General features: G+C 34.2%; 2 protein-coding genes across 2 annotated transcripts in view; both read left to right on the top strand.

Annotated features, from left to right (window-relative positions):
- Positions 1-3,755, top strand: part of LOC108664587 (solute carrier family 25 member 36-A) — a 29,394-nt gene extending 25,639 nt beyond the window's left edge. Inside the window, exon 8 of the mRNA XM_018151207.1 lies at positions 305-3,755. Coding sequence (XP_018006696.1) covers positions 305-344 — 40 coding nt within the window. The 3' untranslated portion in view covers positions 345-3,755. The remainder of the gene's footprint in view (positions 1-304) is intronic.
- A 3,193-nt stretch (positions 3,756-6,948) lies between these two features.
- LOC108664575 lies at positions 6,949-17,647 on the top strand. Its single transcript, XM_018151189.2, has 13 exons — positions 6,949-7,305; positions 7,751-7,873; positions 9,156-9,355; positions 9,790-9,882; positions 10,141-10,413; positions 11,252-11,384; positions 12,020-12,105; positions 12,865-13,036; positions 13,433-13,577; positions 13,982-14,091; positions 15,056-15,097; positions 15,856-16,017; positions 16,252-17,647. Exons 1-13 carry the CDS (start codon positions 7,104-7,106, stop codon positions 16,302-16,304), a joined length of 1,794 nt encoding a protein of 597 aa, XP_018006678.1. The 5' UTR covers positions 6,949-7,103; the 3' UTR covers positions 16,305-17,647.
- The last annotated feature ends 1,850 nt before the right edge of the window (positions 17,648-19,497 follow it).

Below are 19,497 nucleotides of genomic sequence, written 5' to 3'. Positions count from 1 at the left end.
AATTATGGTTGGTATATTTAATTCATTTGTCACCTTTTCAAAAGTTGTTAGTTATTTTTGTCACTTTGTAATTGCATTCTGTTGTGGCATCAAGTCGCATTACTTTAACTGGTCAATGTAACAGTGGCATTACCAATTGAGACCCTCAATTTGATTCTACTTCCATGAAAAACTTTCTTCAAATCCTGCATAAAATGAAATGAGTAACTTATGAATGTTAATCCATTGTTTGCTGCTCCATATAGGTATTTACTAGCAGTTCAATCATTCTTCTTTGCACTCCTGACGTTTAATTTGTTTTCAGGTACTGCAGGAATTCCGAATTTTACGAAGAGTTTGAATAAATGCTGACATTCGTGGCTGCAACGCGCACTCTTCGCTACGCTCATCAGCTCTTCATTTTTGTCCACGTTGTATTCGAGTCAATTTTGCACAATATTTGTGCCTTCATGTATTTGCATTGTTTGCATTTGTTTCTCGTTTTGCTCAGTATTAATTCGGCCTGTACCATCGCGTCTACTGGTAATTACTTAATCTTATTGATTTTCCGTTCCACGAAGCATTTACTTCAATCGGCCGCACAAATGTCGTTAATAACTTTAGCCTAATACTCGATTTTTCCTACGTCTAGCAAAATCTTTAACTTAAATTTTAAATAACCTCATAATTGCTGATATCTAGAAATAATTATTTAGTTATCTTTTAGGACAAACAAAATATCTTAGTTTATTAAGAAAGATCTTATTTACGTTCGACAAATTAGTGACGGTATTTTGACTTTAAATATTGTTGACTTGAATGTCTTGCTTTGAGAACAACGTTAAAATTAATAAAATTTTGGACGTATCTTACTTATTGAGTGAGTTGTCCATTTGGGAGCCTCTTCTTTGTTTATATTAAATACTCGTTCTGATTTACTTTTTCAATATATATAATGTTGACCACTGAACTAGTCATTTATCCCCGACTCTGATGAACGCATTTATTTTCCGATAAATTATTTCAAAATTTCTATCAGTTATTATATTTGTTTGACTCTCGGACTGTGCCAAATTAATATCTTCTTTGTGGACCGAGCTCTTTTTGAAATTGTTTTCACTATTAAGAATTTATTTTTGCGATGTAAGGCTTCCATGTTTTGATGAATTTGTCAATGATGAATAATCGTATATCGTAGCTCTTGATTCGCCACTGAGACCATCACATTTCATGCAGTTGAACGGAATTGTTATGGTAACTTAAACCCATAAATAAAATTGTGTGGCGGAAAATCTGCCTGCTAATTCTCTAATGATTTGGTGCTCAGTTCAACTTCTCCTTTTGAAGAGCAATAGCGGCAGTCAAACAGAATCTACTTTATTATTAAATTCGATAAACTTTTCAATAAAGTTGTGCTTTTTCGGGAATTTGAATTTGTCATGTATGACATGTGATGACGTTGTTGCCTCGTGAACTTATAACAAGTATTTTTATTATTATTATTGCAAGAGAGAATCTGTAGCCAAATTCTGTCTTCTGTCTTCATCTCTTCTTTGAAAACTATACAAGTTTATTACTGTGTACATAGTGATGTATAATAATTTAGTCTCATCCTGAAGAACCTGTAAAACTTGGTTATTCTTAGGATGAAATAATCTTAAGATAGAACGAAGAATTGTCATGTAGACGATTGCATAAAAAAGGATTATAATATTCCTCACTGAAATGTTTCTGGCTTGCCTCTCTTACATCAGCCTGGGGTTTTGCTCAGAAAATCGTTCTCGCTTTTCTTTGGGGTTTTCTGGGCAGTTTTGTGATGCATGGTGCTATTTATAATGCATTAACTGGTCGTAAATATTACAAATCCTTTGTAGTCTTTGAAACTTCGGAACTTCTTTGAGTCTTCTAAACTTGTTGTATAGTTGGTGATGACGTTACCGTTTTATGCGATGTTCTCTTGTAATATTTCTAACGGGAAAATTCACCTGGCGCTCAACTGTTTCAATTGGACTTTTCGCAGCTAATTTTGTATTTGAAACTTGAAGATTAAAATGTATTTTTCACCCTCCTGTTTTGTCAGTCTAGGTTAACATTTTTTTCGGAATGGGGGTGTCAATTCTATTAAAAATCTTCATTCAATTTTCTGCGCCTTTATTTATTTTTTTTTTCAATCACACTCGAGTGGAAATGAAATTCTATTCTAAACCGCAAAAAATTTGTATTTGTTAGAATTGCCTGGAGCTTCCTGGGTAGCTTCATGAAGTTAATTGGTAAGAACGACATAGAATCTGGATGCGTTATGATAAATGGTTGATGGCTGTGAAACAAGCACTGCTCGCACCCGCTGCATATGGAGGGAGTTATGCAGAGCTGTCGATTTTGCTCACCGGGAAGTGTTGATATGCGATTGATGTTTGAGAAGTGTTGATATGCGAGTAATGTTTGAGAAGTGTTGATATGTGAGTAATGTTTGAGAAGTATTGATATGCGATTGATGTTTGAGAAGTGTTGATGGGCGAGTAATGTTTGAGAAGTATTGATAGGCGATTGATGTTTGAGAAGTGTTGATGTGCTAATAATGTTTGGGAAGTGTTGATGTGCGATTGATGTTTGAGAAGTGTTGATATACGAGTAATGACTGAAAGGTGTTGATATGGAGTAATGACTGAGAAGTGTTGATATGCTCTGCCTGACTTGGAAAAGTTGATTTGCACTTGATATGGGAGTGTTGATGTGCACTCTATCTGCGGGGTTAAGGAATTATTTGTCCACGTTCTTCCAAACCTGTCTCGTGCTCCATTAAAATGCTTCTCATTATTCATATCAACAAGTTGCTGTTACTACAGCATGGGCTCATTTCATGCTTGTTGATGGAAGTTGTTTATACCTGCATTAACATTTGTTTGATACCAGATCTGTAAATACAAAATAATGATACTGAATTGTAAATAAAAGAAATTGTATTGATTGCTCATGCTGTCTTGTTGGTTTATTTGAATTAGATTTACTTAGTATACTGTGAAAAATTTTTGTAGAAATAAAATTCTTGGTTGAAACGTATTCTCGTAAAGGGTGCTATGTTATTAAAACTTTTGGGCATTCGTTCGTCGAATGCCAGCGCAATATAATATTTTTCTGCCATATTGCCATTTGGTTCTGTTGATTTGCTACCGAGTAATTTGTTCTTATCATCCAACTTACAGACATTCTTTATCAAACGAATATATAAGTGTTGATAGTGAGTTAGTAATCAAAGTTATATCAAAACTAAAAACGGCTGCTAGTAATCAAACATTAATATTTTTGCTTATAACAATGGTTTCAGTTCAAATTGTTGTACCTATAATTTTCTTCAAAAATTTGTACCTGCGACTATAGATTTATTTGGACGGCGGTATTTTGATGTGCTGGTCTCGTGTTATTGCTATATGATATAGCTATGCATTTAGAGTGGAATTTTCGGTAAAATTCTGTCCGGCATATTAGGCAGCATTTTGTTGTCTGGTCAAGTTGCTTTTTACCGAATAGTTGCGTATAATTGACTCTACATTTGTTTTACAGTCAACCGGTTTTAGGTGTTGTCCAAAATTTTGTTTGTGTTCGGTCATAATTCAATGAAAGAAATGGCTGTTATATCGCTATCATTATTTTATTAGAGTCTGTACCTGACTTGGAGCTCTGAGCCAACATAGTCTTGAGTTACTTTCTTGTGAAACTTAAATATGCATTTCGCTTCCTTTGTAATTCTTCAATATGAATAAAGGAATCTTGTTGTACCTGCCATTTTTACTAACATTATATTTATAAATATTTATACATGAAGAAACTTGAACAAGTTCATGAAATTGTAGGAGCGAGAAAATGAATTTGTCTGGTAGTCGTTGCCTTGGTAAACGACCACGTACGCTCATTAGTACTTTCTACGTTAGTGAAGTTATAGAACGATTTAATGAATAACCACTTTCACTGGCGTATTCTTCTTCTACTTTGTCGAGATTCCCGAAGAAGAACTTCTGGAATTAACTTTCATATTTATAATGGGAAAAGTGGTAATTTTTTTATTAATACAGAATGTCTAGGAAAAAGTAACCGCTCTACGTCCAACCGTTGACAAATGCAGGAAGAAAATTGATTGTTAAATAACATCTATTATGGGATTCAAATCCGTATCAACAGGTGACGACGTGTGGCTGTGTATTTCAGCTTCGGGTGCTCTAACAAACGGTTTCCTAAAAAAAAAAGAAAATTTGTGGAACGAGTCTGCTTTTAGCGCTATACTCAGTCGTTCGGAAACCGTCCCGTGGCCAAGTGATTGGGGGGTTAAAATCAAATTAGTTAAAATCAAGGAGACAAATGATTAAACTAGGTAAACACTCGCAGTCAAATGTTACCCATTAAAATATTCGCTTGAATTTTATTCGCATATATTTAATATTTTTTATCCCGCTGTCCTTGGATAACAGCCGGAGCTGAACAGCTGATGCAATAGTGCGCTAACCTAATGATCATGAACACAAGCAAACGTAGGGCCAGAGCATACGTACAAGACTGGGACAGTGACAAGATTCCAAACCTTGATAGTTGTTAGTAATATTTTACCTATTAGTAGATAATAGAATGAAAAGCATACCGTTGGTCGTGGCTTACGGGACTGTCGGTACACAGGATGTGCATCAATTGTTGAGCGAGCAGCTCCATCTCACCCTAAAGTGCCGAGTTCATTTCAGTTGCGATCTGATGACAAGCAGTTAGGTTTGGTGTTCAGTTATCCGTACACATGGTTCAACTATACTAGCAGTCAACTATACTACGTATGCAACTATACATACTAAACTATTTATACTTGTTCAACCATGTCCCTACCTGTGTTGGGTCTTGCTATTGTTGTGACTAAACAGTTTCAAGCTCATCTTTCTCAAAGCTCGTTTCGTTGACTTGCGTATGATTACTTTTTCGTAGTCACCGAAAATCCTTTGATTTTTAGTTTCTGAAGCAGTACCAAGCTGTGTATCTTTTGAGAATATTAAGTTATTCGTAAGTTGAGTGTAAAAATTGAACATATTTAGGTGAACTGAACTCTAGGGTGCTAGAAAAATGGAGCTTAAGTATAGAAAATTAAACTTTGAAACAGACAACGACGGTTCTCCACTTGAACGAACGGGAAAAGTAAACTTGATTTTATATAATAAAAAATTATATTTTATTCATCGATCATCAGCGGCTTGGATCGGCCTAATTTTGAATTCCCAGTTGCTTAGACTGTCGGCGCTCAAAGTCATGTGGTTCCAGATGCCATTGGCTGTTCTAGGCGAAGTTTTCTCTACCGCAGAGAACGAATTCGAACTTTTTGATATTTCCGGAAAGGTCAGCAAGGAAAAGTTCTAATAAATCTAATCAAAGAAGAGCTTAATGATAAGGTGCGCAAAGGTTCGTTAATCTTCCCAGCGATTTTCAATATTTTTTGCTCGCTCTCTCGTATAATTTCATTTTAGGTTTACTCGCCATGCACACTACGCATGAGCGGTCACAAGGTTTCAGTGGTGTCGTTTCGTCGACGAAACGACACGCTTGCGATGCTTCTGGGTCGCGACTTCCTTCATACTCTGGGTTAGTCGGGCGTGTATAATAAAAATGACTATAAAAGGAAAGTTGATGTGTTGTGAATAAAAGGTAAAAAAACGATGAAAAGCATAGAAAACACGCTCATAGGGAATTGTTCTTCCAGTTTACCTGAACAGATTTCAAATCTTATGACTATATTTATACGTTCATTGACTAAAATTTGTCTCTCGCTGTTCTACTCGGAGTATCAAGTGTGAAATGTCGAATATTCTAAACGATAATTTGAAGCAAACATTATTGTTATCTGATGTAACTCGTTCGGAGAGTTCAGCAGCATTAAAATAAAGGAACTTAGGGGAGTTGATCAGCATTATTAAAAAGGAATTTCAGGAGAATTCTTCGACATTGTAAAGAAGAATTACAGAAGAGATTGTTAGCATTATAAAAAGTAGGTACAAAAGTGTTCAGCGCATTATTAATAAAGATTACATAAGAGTTCAGCCGCATTATGAAAAACGAATTGCCGAAGCTACGAGTGCCAATAAATGCAATAAAGTCTGGTACGATGAGCTGATAATAATTTCATATTATATACATTCATCTTACTGTCTATTAACTTTACTACCTACATAAAATCATTTACAGAACACTCATTTTATCAGCTGATAAAAACATAAGATTGCATGTATGCACATCCATCGTGCAATAGCATGTCTAGTCCGTGTCTAAGAAATGATAAGAATTTTGATAAGGAATGAACTATGAAGCTCCCCTTATTGTACAATCCTAGAAAGGGTTCAGCAACAGTGCTACGAGAAGCTTGAGTGTGGTGAACGTTTATTTTTTGTTTGTTTATTGAAACAATTGTCTATTGAAACAATTGTCTATTGAAACAATTGTCTATTGAAACAATTGTCTATTGAAACAATTGTCTATTGAAAGAATTGATCATGAGATTTACATTATTCCGTGTAACCCTGCGCTACTCAAGTAATGTGCAGTGTGACAGCGAACCATAAATTTGAATTTGTTGACTCAAACTTGTTTACTTGTTGAAAATTCCTGATTTCAATACCCTTCGCGAAATTTTTGTTATTTATGCGCAATTACAGCAAATAGTTTTCAAAAGTAATTTTCGAGCAAATTCATGAAAGTTTTTCATTTGTCATTGCTAAAATAATTACCAGTCCGTGACCTTTGTACAGCTTACAATCTTGTGTTGATCTCTTGTTTTCGGCTGCACCGATCAGAACTACGTATATATCTAGACGTATCCACCAATGATCAACCTCATTCTTAACTACATTTAAAATTTAATTATGAAGTATTTGTTATATTCATTTCAATTGTCTCAAATCATTCGATTTCTCACAGTCTCACTCACTTTGCTCCCATATTTTTCTAGTATCCAATTTTGTTAATGTGTTCGCCACAATATGGTAAAACTAGTTTTGATAAAATTTTGTTTATGGTATTCCTAAAGTCATGAATTTCCAATAAAACTCACTTTACTCCAAGATTTATGACTTGTATGATATACATTAAAGAATAAATATCCAATAATGAATCATGATAAGAACGTGGGTTCGGAATGCGGTAGTGTGGTCGAGGCGCTCATGTCGTCTGACGCTGAAAAGTCAAAGGCCGTTTGCAATACTCAAGCTGTGAGTAAAGCCGCGCTTTGTCTGAGGTTTTTGAAAAAAGAATTGAAACCTAAAAAAGAACTTATACCTCTCAAGATTTTTGCATTCTTCTTCTATGGTGGTGAGTATGAGAGACTAATAATTATGTGTTGTAGCATAAATAATATTAAGTTTTATTTTAATAAAGATGGATGCCGATGATTGCTGACTGATATCGTTGCAAATTTTTGTGACGAAATAAGTAATGCTAGGTACAAAATTATGGTTTAACCTTACTGAAACTCGCTTAACAAATACAACAATGTAAAAGTTAAAAATACTCAAGGAAAAATACTTCATTATCCCGGAAGTGTTCGCAGACTCAATGGAAAGCCCTCGCGCGCCTCGAGGGCTAAACATAAGACAGTTTACGAGAAACTTCTATGATGAAATCATTCAAATAAATTCATGATCAAAATCTATTTCACAATGGTGAAAAGAGCATATCAATTACCAAACAAATATGAATTATGCAAATTTGATTAAATTCCACTTGTAAATGATACGATGAAGAAGCGTTTGCTCAGGGATGTTCACGACTGTGCCGTTCTTCACGCTGCACATGCGGCAGGTTGGGCTCAACGTTAAGGAGGTCGCTGTCATATATTCTGTCCTGCCGCTCTCTGCCATCATCGGTCCCATCATCAGCGGTGAGACTTGGGATGATGGTGACTGTGATGGTGTTAGTGGTGGTGTTGGTGTTGGGCTCTGTGATGGTGTTAGTGTCCTGCCGCTCTCTGCCATCATCGGTCCCATCATCAGCGGTGAGTCTTGCGATGATGGTGGCTGTGATGGTGTTAGTGTCCTGCCGCTCTCTGCCATCATCGGTCCCATCATCAGCGGTGAGACTTGGGATGATGGTGGCTGTGATGGTGTTAGTGTTGGTGTTGTTGCTGGTGTACTGGTGTTGGGGCAGAAACACTATATGTGATGGTGTTAGTGTTGGTGTTTTTGCTGATGTAGTGGTGTTGGTGTTGCTGCTGGTGTACTTGTGTTGGTGCTGAAACACTTTATATGTGATGGTGTTAGTGGGGGTTTTGCTGCTGTTGTAGAGGTGTTGGTGTTGCTGCTGGTGTAAAGGTGTTGGTGCTATATGTGTTGGTGTTAGTGGTAGTGTTGCTGCTGGTGTAGTGGTGTTGGTGTTGCTGCTGGTGTACTTGTGTTGGTGCTGAAACACTTTATATGTGATGGTGTTAGTGTTGGTGTTGTTGCTGGTGTAGTGGTGTTGGTGCTGAAACACCATATGTGATGGAGTTAATGTTAGTGTTGGCGTTGGTGTTGTTGCTGGTGTAATGGTATTGGTGCTCTCAAACTCGTTTAGAAAACATGAACAATAAACCGAACCATGCTTTCGTAGCTAAGAGCTTTGATATCAGAATGTACGCTTTTCATTTAAAATTTCCAAATAGTTTAGTTAGTACAGAATGATATAAAATATTTGACCAATTCTCACCAAATCTTGGCAAAAAGAGACAAGCATGTACTTTGTGAAGTTTATCAACCGACTGAATTGTTTAGGTTATTAAAAACTCCTTGAAATCTTTGCGATAGGTAGTTTCTGGAGATATAATGACCATAGTTAAAATTTATAATGTTATTAAACATGAAGTTTAAACTTAGTCTCTCTGACAACCGGTTGTGATTGTCAAAAAGTTGTTTCAAGTGTTTTTAAAATTTAAAAAGTCGTTTTTTTCGGGATATTCAGAATATTTTAGAAAGTTGTTTTTCTGGATGTTTAAAATATTTTACAAAATTGTTTTCTGGATGTTTAAAATACTTCCATGTAAATTTAGCTAAAACGCACATTATTTTAGCTTAGAATTTAAAGAAAATAATGCCCTTTTTCATTCAATTGACAATGTCAAAAAGTCGTTTTTCTTGATGTTTAAAATATTTTATTAAGTCGTTTTCCTGTTATTTTGTTCATTTCAGGCATGATAGCAGATCGAACATCAAAGTTCAAAGCGGTTCTCATGGTGAGCATTGCAATGACCACCGTTCTCACCCTAAGCCTCGCGTTTATCCCGCAAGTGGACCGCACTGCCGGGACCACAGCGTTCACCTTCAATACCTCAGGAATCGTGGTATCACATCTCGACTGCCGGGAACCCCTACAGACAGATGAACATTTGGTAGGTTTGAACTACGAACATTGAACTTCGATGTTGTCCATAAATTTCTATTTGTGCTAGCTTCGTTGTCTCAATCTCTAAAATTTAAATTTATGGAATAGAAAGGTTGATGTTTAGCTTTTTACGTAAAAAGTCACTTTAGTCCTTTAAAATTTTATAAAAAACTGGAATTGACTGAAAAAAAAACAGGAAAAACTGGAATTGTTTTAAAATATTCACAATAACAGCCAGTTCCGCGATTCTTATAAGAACGAAAATGTATTAATAGCGAAAAGCTTAATTGAATTAATAGCGAAAAACTTAATTATAGTAAACATTCCACTAAAAGCTATTGTGCTCATATAACATCGTACATAATTATATATATATAAGGGACATATTTTCAACTAATTTTCAGTAAAATTAAAAATGATGTTTATAATTTTACTTCGTAGACTTGTTCGTCATCCTGCCTGTCAGCGGGACTACATGAGATGCCTCATGGCTCTTATGGCCTGATCTGCAGACACTTGGATCACACACAGCAGGTATAAAGAATTTGCATTGAGGAGTTTCCTGGTGTCTAGTATACCAAACCGAAAATATTCCTATTTACTGTCTTCGTATGCAAGGGCTCGTTGACTTGCAAAACGTATTTTCATTGCTGAGGTAAAAGTAATATAGACTAAAATTCATCTTATTATGCAAATATCCAATGCACTTGTAAACAACACAGTTGATAGTGAAAATTTTTTCAAACGCAATCGCATGAAAGTTCAGCCGATTTTCACTTGTGCTTTACCCAGATTCCTCTCGCAAGTTGTCTTGTTCCGGTGGATGGCGAAATGGATTGCGGACATGAAATAATATTTTCCAGTGCTTTGGGAAAAATGTCACCGTATAGAAAGCACAAGAATGACGACATTTTCATAGAAGAAAACTGCACTGTTCACTGCCTCGCGTCTAAAACCGGTGATCCGTTCGAAAGTTCCGAGATGAGCAACAGTAAGACGTTTTGGTGGTACCTGGCCCTGAGAACCTCTGGAATGCTCTTCATCAAATCCAGCTTCGGTTTGATGGTAAAAAATTAAAGGTTTCAAATTTAAAAAAATTTAGAGGACGTAGATTGCAAAAAAATGTACTTAGTTGATATTTCGAACTTGATACGATATCAAGAGCTGCCATCGAAAATATTCATGTCGAGGACATATTTATTATCGAAATGTGAAGATGTTGTGAGCAAGTTTAGTCTTTGTTCTTTTTAATCATTTAACCGACATCAATGAATAAATTTCGAATAAATATTAAAAAACACTTAATCTATTACAAAAATCATTCTGATGGACAATTAATTCATTCATTCAGATTTTTTCTCTCAAAACTGTGCACTCTGACATTAGCGCAAAAATTGAATTTGTTAAAATTCAGCGGATTGGTTTATGAGACCAACAGAACACTATTTATTCAACAATATTCACCCCAGGATAGGTCCCGACTATTTATGATACTAACGGTACATTATTTATTCAACGCTATTTATTCAACACTATTTATTCAACACTAGATATTCAACACTATTTATTCAACACTATTTATTCAACAATATTCATTCAACACTATTCATCACTATTTATTCAACGCTATTTATTCAACACTGTTCAACCCTTTTTATTCAACACTATTCATTCAACACTATTTATTCAACACTATTTATTCAGCACTATTTATTCAACACAATTTATTCAGCACTATTTATTCAGCACTATTTATTCAACACTATTCAACACTATTTATTCAGCACTATTTATTCAACACTATTTATTCAACACTATTTATTCAACGCTATTTATTCAACACTATTTATTCAACACCATTTATTCAACACTATTCAACACTATTCAACACTATTCACCACAGGACGCGTCAATTATGGCTGTGATGCTGCGCACGGGCGGCGACTACGGCAAGCAGAGACTCGTCGCCATGCTCAGCATGGCCACCTTCCCCTTCATCGCCTCCTGCATCGTCGAGTCTCTGTCCAAAGGGCTAAGTACGCTACTTTTTATATGGTTGCGAGTCTACTAAATAAAGTCTACAATATGGAGTCTACTATTGTAGACTTTACTATACTACTACTACTACTATACTCTACAACATTTAGTATATTATATGTAGTATAGTCTAGATAAGTATACTATATGAATTTTACTAATGTAGACTTTACTAAACCACTACAACTATGTTATACTGCATACAGTATACTATATGTAGTATAAACTATATAAGTTTACCATATACTAGTAGAATATATATAGTCAACTATATTAATAATAAGTCTAGTATTTAGGTAAGAGTTTGATCGTTTTATCGGATTAAGAAAGCTTGAACGCTTCAGTGTGTGATATTTATTCAATTATCACTCGTTTAATAGTGGATTTAAAAGAGTGTACGGATTACAATTTTATTAAGTATTTTCATATAGAATGGAATCAGAAGAGAAAAAATTTTCAGGGAGGATAAAAAATTGATGGTGGATTTGATGGTTACGGTTTTCTGAGGGACTTGCAAAGAAACAAAGACTATTGTTAAATAAAAAAAGTACACCACCTCCATGACGTATGATTAATGATGAACATTTCCTAACATTATTGTTCATTTTACCGTTGTGTCAACTCAATGCTGTAGCCGAGACAGATTACACGCCAGTCTTCTACGTGATGGCCACCCTCCTGCTCCTCAGCATGGCCATAGGTTGCTTCGTGGACTTGCATGTAAGTTATCGAAACTGTTATATGATTATTGCCCTATAATGAAACGTAGCTTAAATCTATTAGAACTAAATAATAGCGGTTTCAGCGTTTATTAGGCCGTAGGCCTGTCGTCTATTCTGAACATCGCAGAACATTCGCAGCATTTTTTGCGGGCTTGAACTCGCAACTCACTGCTACAATTCTGCTGTGCTTAACCGCCCGGCCTCCTTGCCGATTCTGACCAGAAACTGGCGCACAGAGCTGGGATCGAACCCGCGCCTTTCTGCGCCAATCTTGGTACTCTGAACTTTAACCACTGGGCTACCCTGCCCAGTGTATACTATAATAATAATAATAAATAATAGGCGTTTAAAAATCACTTTTTAACGACAACACTTCTAAAGAGACTAGTGTCTGCGATATTACTAATGTAGAATGAATTTTTTTAATATAAAAAATATGTTCTTCAACATTTTCTTTATATATTAAAAAAAATTTTAAATTTTTAATTTTTTTTCTGTCAATTGATTCTTGCATTGTCTCCGACTTTAAGCAAGTGTGCAAAATTTCAGGTTAATTGGACAGGTAGAAGTGTGTTAAATATTGATTATAAGATTTGTAGCAGACAAAAAGGAAGTGAATTTAAAAAGAAGTCTTGTAAATAATGATGCTCTGTTGATTTGATTGCTAATGTCACCTGATGATATTGAAATTGTCTTAAACACGATATGTTAATGACATTAAATGACCTTGTGGCATCTGCTGCATTTATTCTTTCAGGTCGAGCACAAAGCAGAAGGCAACGTGTTGTTAAACTTTCGCAGACTTCTAAGTAGGGCAGAAGTTCTCATCTTTCTACTAATAATCTTCCTATTGGGCGCCAACTGGGGTTTCATCGAGCAATATCTCTTTGTTTATCTTAAAACATTGGGCGCACCTACCTACATGCTTGGTGAGACTCATCAGTTTCATGGCGAACAGTCGATTTTTTTTGGAACATCATATATACGACTTTTATTTTTTACATTAAATAGATTTATTTAGAGCAAATTCTCATTCTATTATACTCAGTATGAGTTGTCCACTTGGAGTCAGGTTTCACTCATAGTAAAAAAATTCTCGTGCCGGCAATGATATTATAAATATTATACTATAATATAAGTACAAGAATCGGCGACAGGCATATCCAGGCCTATTCTTAAATACCGAAGATACTATACTATTCTATACTATACTATACTATACTATACTATACTATACTATACTATACTATACTATACTATACTATACTATACTATACTATACTATACTATACTATAATGAGCTAATGCACGATCTGGTCCTTCAGGTCTCACTCTGACGTTTGGATGTTTGCTGGGTATTCCTGTGCTCTTCGTCTCCGACAGAATTGTTAATAAAATTGGACGACATCGGGTATTTTTCATGGCATTCGTGGCGTACTCTGTCAGAATGTTCGGCTACTCAGTCATCTCGTGAGTTGATTATTATCAAGTTAATTATTATTAATATTATTAATATTAAGTATACTGGCTGAATCCAAGCTGATAAATTCCAATTTTCAAATACTTTATTATTATTTTTTTGGTACTGATTAATGCATTATGTTGAGTCTTACGAGTCTCCGTCAGCACCGGGAGTCTCTGAAAGGCTGCACTGTTTTTTTAGGGCTCATCAATTAATTTTTTGGCTACAGCTCAAGTCAAATGAGAATAAATTTCGAATTTTCCTACATAAAAAAGCCGCTATTTTCCAATTTTTTAGCTTTTAGCAAATATGTAAGAAATTTATTCCACGGTAATTCTTGAAGATAACTTTTTAAATGCTCTTTAAGAATAGCAATTTAAACAACTGATGTAGCTAGCTACCTGCTCCACAGAGACCCCTGGTACTGCTTTATTTTTGAGGCTCTGGAGGTGTTCACTTACCAGCTCATGTGGGTGGCGGTGATCACGTTCTGCCCTATCCTGGCACCAAAGGGACTTCTTGGTAGGTGTTGAAACGATAATTTGTTCTTTTGAATTAGAATTTTACGTGAATTGTTCACTATAGATTCATATATTTGAGCCAAATACTTGGTATGTGTTGAAACGATCATTTTTTGTTCTTTTCAATTAGGATTTTACGTAATGTTGAAACGATTTTTTGACCTTTTGAATGAGAATTTTACGCTAATTGTTCACTATAGATTCATATATTTGAGCCAAATACTTGGTAGGTGTTGAAACGGTCTTCTTTTTCTGTTGAATTAGAATTTTACGTAAATTGTTCTCTATAGATTCATATATTTGAGCCAAATACTTGGTAGGTGTTGAAACGGTCTTCTTTTTCTGTTGAATTAGAATTTTACGTAAATTGTTCTCTATAGATTCATATATTTGAGCCAAATACTTGGTAGGTGTTGAAACGATAATTTGTTCTTTTGAATTAGAATTTTACGTGAATTGTTCACTATAGATTCATATATTTGAGCCAAATACTTGGTATGTGTTGAAACGATCATTTTTTGTTCTTTTCAATTAGGATTTTACGTAATGTTGAAACGATTTTTTGTCCTTTTGAATTTGAATTTTACGTAATTTGTTCACTATACAGTATAGTCATATATTTGAGCCGCATCCTTGGTAGGTGCTGAAATGATCTTTTTTTGTTCTTTTGAATTAGAAACTTACGTAAATTGATCTTTCTATATTCATATACATGAGCCACATACTTGGTAGGTGCTGAAAGAATTTTTTGCACTTTGAATTAGAATTTCACGTAAATTCTTCACTATATATTAATATATTTTTAAGCCACAACGATTAATTAAGTCTGTTTGTTTTGGTAGGATCTACATGGCTTTTATCATAGTTACGACTTGATTTAAGTGGTTACGACTTTAGGTAAGAAAAATGTACATTTACATTATAATATTACATTTGAAGGAAATTACATGTGAATTCATTTACAGGTACAATGACTGGGATAGCTGGAGCCATGCACTTCAACGTGGGTGGGTGGTTGTTAATTGTCTAACTGTAAAGTTTGCAGCATCAAAGATATTGAAGAGTATTTACTCATTTCACTAAAGTTAAGACGCATATATTTGCATAGTCATTATGTTGTGATCTAATATTTTTTATCATGCATTCAGTTTTGTTTATTACATATAATTTTGTTTTAAATTCACCTTCATTTGCGCACATTCTTCATTATCAATTCACAAATAAGGGTAATTATCATTACTGTGGTAAGGTTGCATTCGAGTCCTCTTCATTTTAATAATAAAAGATTTATGAGGAAGCAGCAATAATAGGTTTATTGAAAGATGGCTATGTATAAAAATCGAAATGCAGTAAGTCATAAATAATATGAAAATGGGAAGTTTTAACGAATAATTTATTTTATAACAAATGGCATTATTTTAGATTTTTGTTATTGGACATCGGCGCGATTATCTTGCCGAACATTTTTTCTATATTAAATTATAAAAAACATTTTTTACAGTTTAGTTCAAAATCATCTCGATAGTTTTTTTCGTCCCATTTACAGTTGATCCCTCGCTCTGACTTAATCAATCAATTTATTAGATCAAAACTTCTCAGCGCATCTCTCACTTCCTGTAGAAAGTTAATATCAGTTTATCATTCGCTTTTAATTAATTACTTCTTTCCCGTTGAAAAATTTCTTCACGATGAAATGATAAAATATCAACTTTATTTGCGGATGATAATAAATATTCAAACGTCACTGGGTTCCTTGCTTGCCCAGGTCGTGGGGGCGGAGGTTTCTTGGGCGGTTTTCTCATCGCCAACGTCGGTCTCGTGTGGAGCTTCCGAATCTTTGGCGTGGCTGCGATTGTCTGTGCCTGTATCTACTTGTTGTTGCAGAACACGGTTCTTCACAAAATCTTTGTCTCGGACGCAAATAAAGGTATAATTATAAATACATATTTTCTTCCTAAAAATATAAAAAGTAAAAAAATAAGTTTTAATGGAGATAATATTGAAAGTAATTGTTAAAATTTCTCAAATTTAACCCTGAGCCCGTCGATATTTTTTAGAAGTTTGAAGATGTGTTTATATGATAAAGCAATATGCAGTTTTTGAAACGAAACTTTATACTCGGTTTACACATTTTTAAAAATTGATAGACTTCTTCCAACAGATTCCGTTTCCAAAAATAACGAAGAAAAGGATGCAAATGCGACCACTGCGTGAGAAAAATAACTATAAGCCACTCACGATATGTGAGTGCTCTATCGGTGGCTCAGCTCCTCTATCAATCTTCACGCATTCAGCCTCAGATTTCTAAAATTTCTAAAGCTGAAAAATTATCAATGCAGAAAATCTTTAATTTTTCGCTTATTACACGTTTTTTACCGCTTTATTGCATGGTGTTTTAGAAATCATTCAAATAATGATCTCGCTCGGCAGGAATTGATTGAGTTTTTGAGAAGATTTCGAACTATTCGCTATAATGTCGGTAAAAATATTGAGCGATTGTAATTCGCGTGCAATATAACTGTTTGCTTTATGTAAAACGGATAGAATATTCTGATGATACCTCAGATGAGCGTAATATATATATGTGATAAGCAGACTTATCTATTGCACTGAGTATTAATTAACTTTATAGACTATATTACTGTCGATGAAACATAGGTATAAAACAGACTGAAATTGAAAAATCTGTGAAATTTTGAAATCGAAATTTCAACGTAACTGACATGGAATTTACCCCACTAGAATTAGACTATTTGCGCAGTAATTGAATGAGTATTTAGAATTTTCCTGAAGAAGAAATTTACGTTTTATTGAAGCTTTGAATGTATAAGTTTGTTTTTGGCACAGCCAATGATAGATGAGCTATCAATCCGGCCAGCTTTATTCGTCTCCTTCAGTAATCTTCATAGGTTTTTATCTCATAAATTAAGACGAAAAAATTCCTGTCAACGAAAGGGCTCGTACAAACAGTAAGATTTTCGTGTGATCTTCTCAATAATAGGCTTATTTATTCTACTTCTATAGTGAAAAAGAAAATTAATTAAGACATAATGCTCTCAAAAACTGCTCTCAAATCTGAACTGACTGATGAGCGGAAAATTGAGTACCGTACCTAAAGCATATAGTGAAGTAAATAAAGTTAATGAAGGCTAATTTGGATGATAAGAGCTGATGAAATATTAAATAGCACTTGTTTAATTCGCTTAACCGCAGCCCCGCAGTTGTTATCATGTTGATGCTAACTCTAATCATCGCCCGGTCAAGCTCTCAAGTATATTATCTGATCGAATTATTTGAAAACTCTCATTATTAGAGACTCACTAATTTTGTGTGTGAACGAAGATAGGTTGCATTGAGATCCGCAGAACTGAGGTCAAAATAAGGATTAAAATAGTTCGAATCCTACTATCGCATTGCATTCAACTTTGACTTCTGAGCTTTCATTATTTTCTAAGGGTAAATTAGAATTGGAAAAATAGATAACGTTGCCAGGGAACAAATTGGAATCTTTAATGCAATAAATTCCAACGTGTAACGAAATGAAAATGTTGTTCTTTGTCATTATTAATTGTTTTTATTTGAAAATGTTGCCAGTACTTTATGGAAATAATGTTCATATTTTGGGTGAAAATATTTGAAAGAATTTTTAAACGTTGACAGGATTCTGCTCCATGAACAATCAAGTCTCTGAGACAATGTTTTTCAAAGCTGCTGTTCAGCCATATTTTATATTTGGATGTTGTAAATTAATTAAGAAAGTGTGCATGAGAAGTTTTTTATGGAAAATTAGCAAATTGGTGGAAGTCGTAAAAGCAGTTGAACAGCAAATTCTCTCAGAAATTGCGACATCAAATTGAATAACAATCAAAATAACTATGTCAAATCAACCTCAATTTTGAATTCTATTGAGTTTTCGCAATCGTCATACAAAACTGAGAAGATGGAAACACAGTCATGTTTTTTCCTGTAATTAGATACTCTCAGGGCTCAGATGAAATCAATATTTCAACTTCAGCATCGATATTATTATTGTTCTACTCCATTGATGCCGTCGAAAATGCTATTGTGTTAACTATTAGTTGAAAAATACCCGGTATTGTAAGATTTTAAGCTTTATTTTCATGAAGACATGTAAGTATATAAGCCAATGGATTTTCCTAACTATGACGAGAAGTAAACGTTGTGTTGTACAGATTCTGAGCATGGAATTACTCACGATCAATGCACAAAGTAGATTCCAGATAGTATCTGGAGCTACACCCTAAGATTTCTTACAGTTGTGAAAGCTACACTTCTTAATTACATGAAAAAGCGTTTTTTAAGCGATACATGTTTCATTCTATTGTGTATCTATGGTTAATAACTATCGGAAATTTCTGCCGAAATTATCTTCTAAGCTAAGTTCTATTCGAAAGAGAAATTAGGCATTCAAGTTAAGGATCTTTCGGCAACTTGTTTTAGTTAGTTGACGGATGACATATTGTTATTATTAACTATTATAACTAACTTATTAACTACATATTATTGCAGACATATTGTATCGATGATATTTCTGATTTGTATAATTACCCTTTGTTAATTAAACATGATGTTATATTGTCATTTCTCTTAACGATAAGTTGTTTATGGTTTAAACTATATTTGACTGTTAGAACTAATTTAAAACAGTACTGAATGTGATTTTATTTTGAGGATATTAAATTTATTTCAAAAACATGTCGCATCAATTTTAATAAGTGTTGCTTTCTTACACCGACAACTCGACTGATTTTTTTCTGTTTCCATTCGTGTTAGTTGATGGCGCTTTATTTTAATATTTGAATTGTATACACTGTTGCATACCGATTGTGAAGATCAATAAAACCGAGAAGAAGTATGTTAGTATTTTGGTCAAATATATATAATAACCTCAATATATAACTATATAATATATAATAACTAAAATATATTATTACTATATAATGTATAATAACTAAAATAGGTGTGCACTCTACAGTTGGGAAAATGGGTTTCCTACAAACCCATTCTTCACTCTATGAAAATTCTCGGTAACTAATAAAGCGTGCGTCATCTTCTTGTTCTAATTACTATTTTCGAAACTTTAATCAATGTCAACACTAATCATCCTTGCTGCGTCCAAGTTTCATTCATTTATAATATTATTGTATTTTTCAAATTGAAAAGTATGATGGTAGCTCATAAGGGAATAATCCTAGAAGCTAAAAATTTTTCTGGTGTCATTTTATTCTCTGAAATGAAAAATGCGCTTTGATAAATTCGCTTTATGTTCAATTATTGGCTTCACAAACACAACTGCATGGCCATGAGAGAAAATTCAGAGGAATTATTTCTTTATATAATACGAGCAATAGTTATATTATTAGATGGGTAACGGAAAATTGAAGAT

This window comes from Hyalella azteca, unplaced genomic scaffold (genome assembly GCF_000764305.2).
Source record: "Hyalella azteca isolate HAZT.00-mixed unplaced genomic scaffold, Hazt_2.0.2 contig15442, whole genome shotgun sequence".
Taxonomy (NCBI): Eukaryota; Metazoa; Arthropoda; class Malacostraca; order Amphipoda; family Hyalellidae; genus Hyalella; species Hyalella azteca.
The sequence above is the reverse complement of the archived record's forward strand: the minus strand, read 5'-3'. Positions and strand labels throughout refer to the sequence as shown.